The sequence below is a fragment of the Tachysurus fulvidraco genome, chromosome 5, assembly GCF_022655615.1.
Source record: "Tachysurus fulvidraco isolate hzauxx_2018 chromosome 5, HZAU_PFXX_2.0, whole genome shotgun sequence".
Taxonomy (NCBI): domain Eukaryota; kingdom Metazoa; phylum Chordata; class Actinopteri; order Siluriformes; family Bagridae; genus Tachysurus; species Tachysurus fulvidraco.
In genome coordinates, this window is record NC_062522.1 from 15,182,873 (window position 1) to 15,185,372 (window position 2,500).

At 38.6% G+C, this 2,500-nt stretch overlaps 1 protein-coding gene across 9 annotated transcripts in view; it reads left to right on the top strand.

Moving 5' to 3' along the window:
- Nucleotides 1-2,500, top strand: part of ptprfa (protein tyrosine phosphatase receptor type Fa) — a 196,265-nt gene that overhangs the window by 154,296 nt on the left and 39,469 nt on the right. For all 9 annotated transcript variants that reach the window (XM_027146418.2, XM_047813428.1, XM_047813432.1 and 6 more), the window contains 2 exons: nucleotides 553-670; nucleotides 911-1,206. In XM_027146418.2, coding sequence (XP_027002219.2) covers nucleotides 553-670; nucleotides 911-1,206 — 414 coding nt within the window. The remainder of the gene's footprint in view (nucleotides 1-552; nucleotides 671-910; nucleotides 1,207-2,500) is intronic.

Sequence of the window (2,500 nt, forward strand, 5' to 3'; positions counted from 1 at the left end):
GAGTCAGTGAGAGAAGCGAGACATATTAATCAGGAAGCTGGCAATATAATGAATGTCATTTTTTTTACTAGTACAGGAAGCTACAGACTAAACACAAACACCACAGTATGTCTTCCAGTAACATACAGTATTAATATGTGTCTGCCAATACTTTAGTAACACTTGCTCAGCTGCCCTCATTAGCCCTTTAGTTGAACCACACAGAAATGTTAAAGCAACCATTTGGCAAAAAGAAAAAAAAACAGAGTACCACAATTTGCCACTATTGTTAATTTTACCAGCTAGTTTAGATTAAGGAATCCGGATTAAAATACATTTTTGTCATTGTATTTGTTATTTATTGTCTATTCTAGATGCACTTGGCAAAAATCTTGTCAATAGAAATGAAAGATTTTAGCTTTTTGCCATCAAATTTCCCCAGTAGCTTCATGAATGATTAACAAAGTTAACACAATGGTGTTTTAATGTTCACATACAGGAAAATAATGAACCATTTGCTGTCAAGCACAAACAGAGTATCAGACTGATATTTTCTTTTCTCTTCTTCCTCAGGAGGCCTATATCACAGGGTTGCAGGCTGAGACATCATACTCTGTTACCGTGGCAGCGTACACAACTAAAGGTGATGGAGCTCGGAGTAAAGCCAAGGTGGTGACCACTACAGGGGCAGGTAAGCGGGAGCTGGTGTAACATGATAATGCATTTATGGAGCCTGAAGGAAATTTGATGTACAAGTGACTTATTACACATATTTAACACCATATGGATTTCAAATGAATGAAATATTTACAATTTACAATAATAAGATAACATGGGAACATACAGTACTTTTGTAATGTTAATGATCTTTAGCTACTTATGCATGTGAAAGTTTTATTTAATTACTGTCTTTATTGCCTCTTTCTCTCAGTGCCAGGTAAGCCCACTATGATCATCAGCACTACAGTGGGTAACACAGCTCTGATCCAGTGGCAGCCACCAAAAGAGACGTTTGGCGAGCTGTTGGGCTTTAGACTGCAGTATAAATGCCAGGATGACGATGATAATGATGACAAAGATGACAATGATGAAGGCTCGTTCATCACACGCCACTTCATGCGCACCGATGACCATTTCACTGTCACCGGACTGCTCAAGGGCTCCACTTATAGCTTCAGACTGAGTGCCAAGAACCGAGCGGGCCATGGAGAGGAGCACATTAAAGAGGTCTCGCAGTGAACACTGGCTTTCAGAACCAATGCATTTCAATAATGTTATAACTTTTATGTTAATTTGCCCCGTCGATTTTCCACTCGGTTGAATCGTCATCATATATTTTTATTTCAGACGGGAAACAGCATTAAAGAAATAAAGTTAAAACAGAAATAACAGAGAGACAATTGGCTTCTGACTAGCATGATTGACAGATTAGAAGAGCAAGCTAACTCTAGTCACTATGTCCTCTCACCACAAGCATCAACAATATCTGCCACTTATTATTTTTTTATTCTTTCTTTATTGTTTATCTTACTTTATTTCACTTCAGGACAGGATGACATCAAAAAAACATAAAATCATCCTGTAGACATTTTTTCTATAGACAGTTTTTCTGCTATTTTTGCATGAGAAATTTTAAATGTCAGATCATTGCATGTAGCAACTAAAGTTCTAATGGCGATTGATTTAATCTGTCCACTTTATTGTGCTTTACTGTGTCATAGCTAATTTGCACAGAATTGAGAACATCTTGAGTCAAGTATAATTTTCTGCTGTAGCTGAACTTGCGTCTCTGTATTGGGGATGTAAATAGAAAATGTGTAGTCACCTGTTGCTTTTTCACTTGTTAGTGTGAACTGAAAGTATTATAAGGTGGCACTACAGGGAAGAGCTGGGAGTGAGCTACAGTTTCCCCTTCAAGAAACTCTGTGAGGGCAACAGATGAATTAAATTTGCTTAACAAAAGTAGATAATATGACTTTAGGCAGAAATTCCACATTTAACCACAAGGTCACACCAGCCATCAATTCATGCAAGGTGAGCTTATCACCATGGTATAGAATTCTTTACTCTTTTTGTTGAGGTGATTGCGAGCAAAAAGGCAGTAATTATAACTGCTAGGGACTTTATAACTCGGTTCAAATTATGAAGTCTTATAAAATGGAGGGCTAATAAAGAGAAGTCTGAGATGACTTTAGTATAAGCTTACGTTGGATATTTGTGGGAATGTGGTAGATTAAGCTGTCTTGTTCCCTTCAGGAGGATGAGAGTTTATGAGACTCCAGTTAGATGGTATCTATGCTGTTATGATGCACATCTATGGCTGAAAGCGAGTCGGATCTGTGGTTTGATTGCTGAATTCTGAGCATTGTGGGCAGGGTCAGTGAGGCCAGACAGGAGCCAGTGCACCTTGACCTAGCACACTGTACTGTCCTGCCAGGGAAAAGCAGATTAGACAGTGAGTCAATTTGGCATTGCTGAAGAGGTCCATCTGCATCCTGCCACACTTTTCCCAGATCTGGAA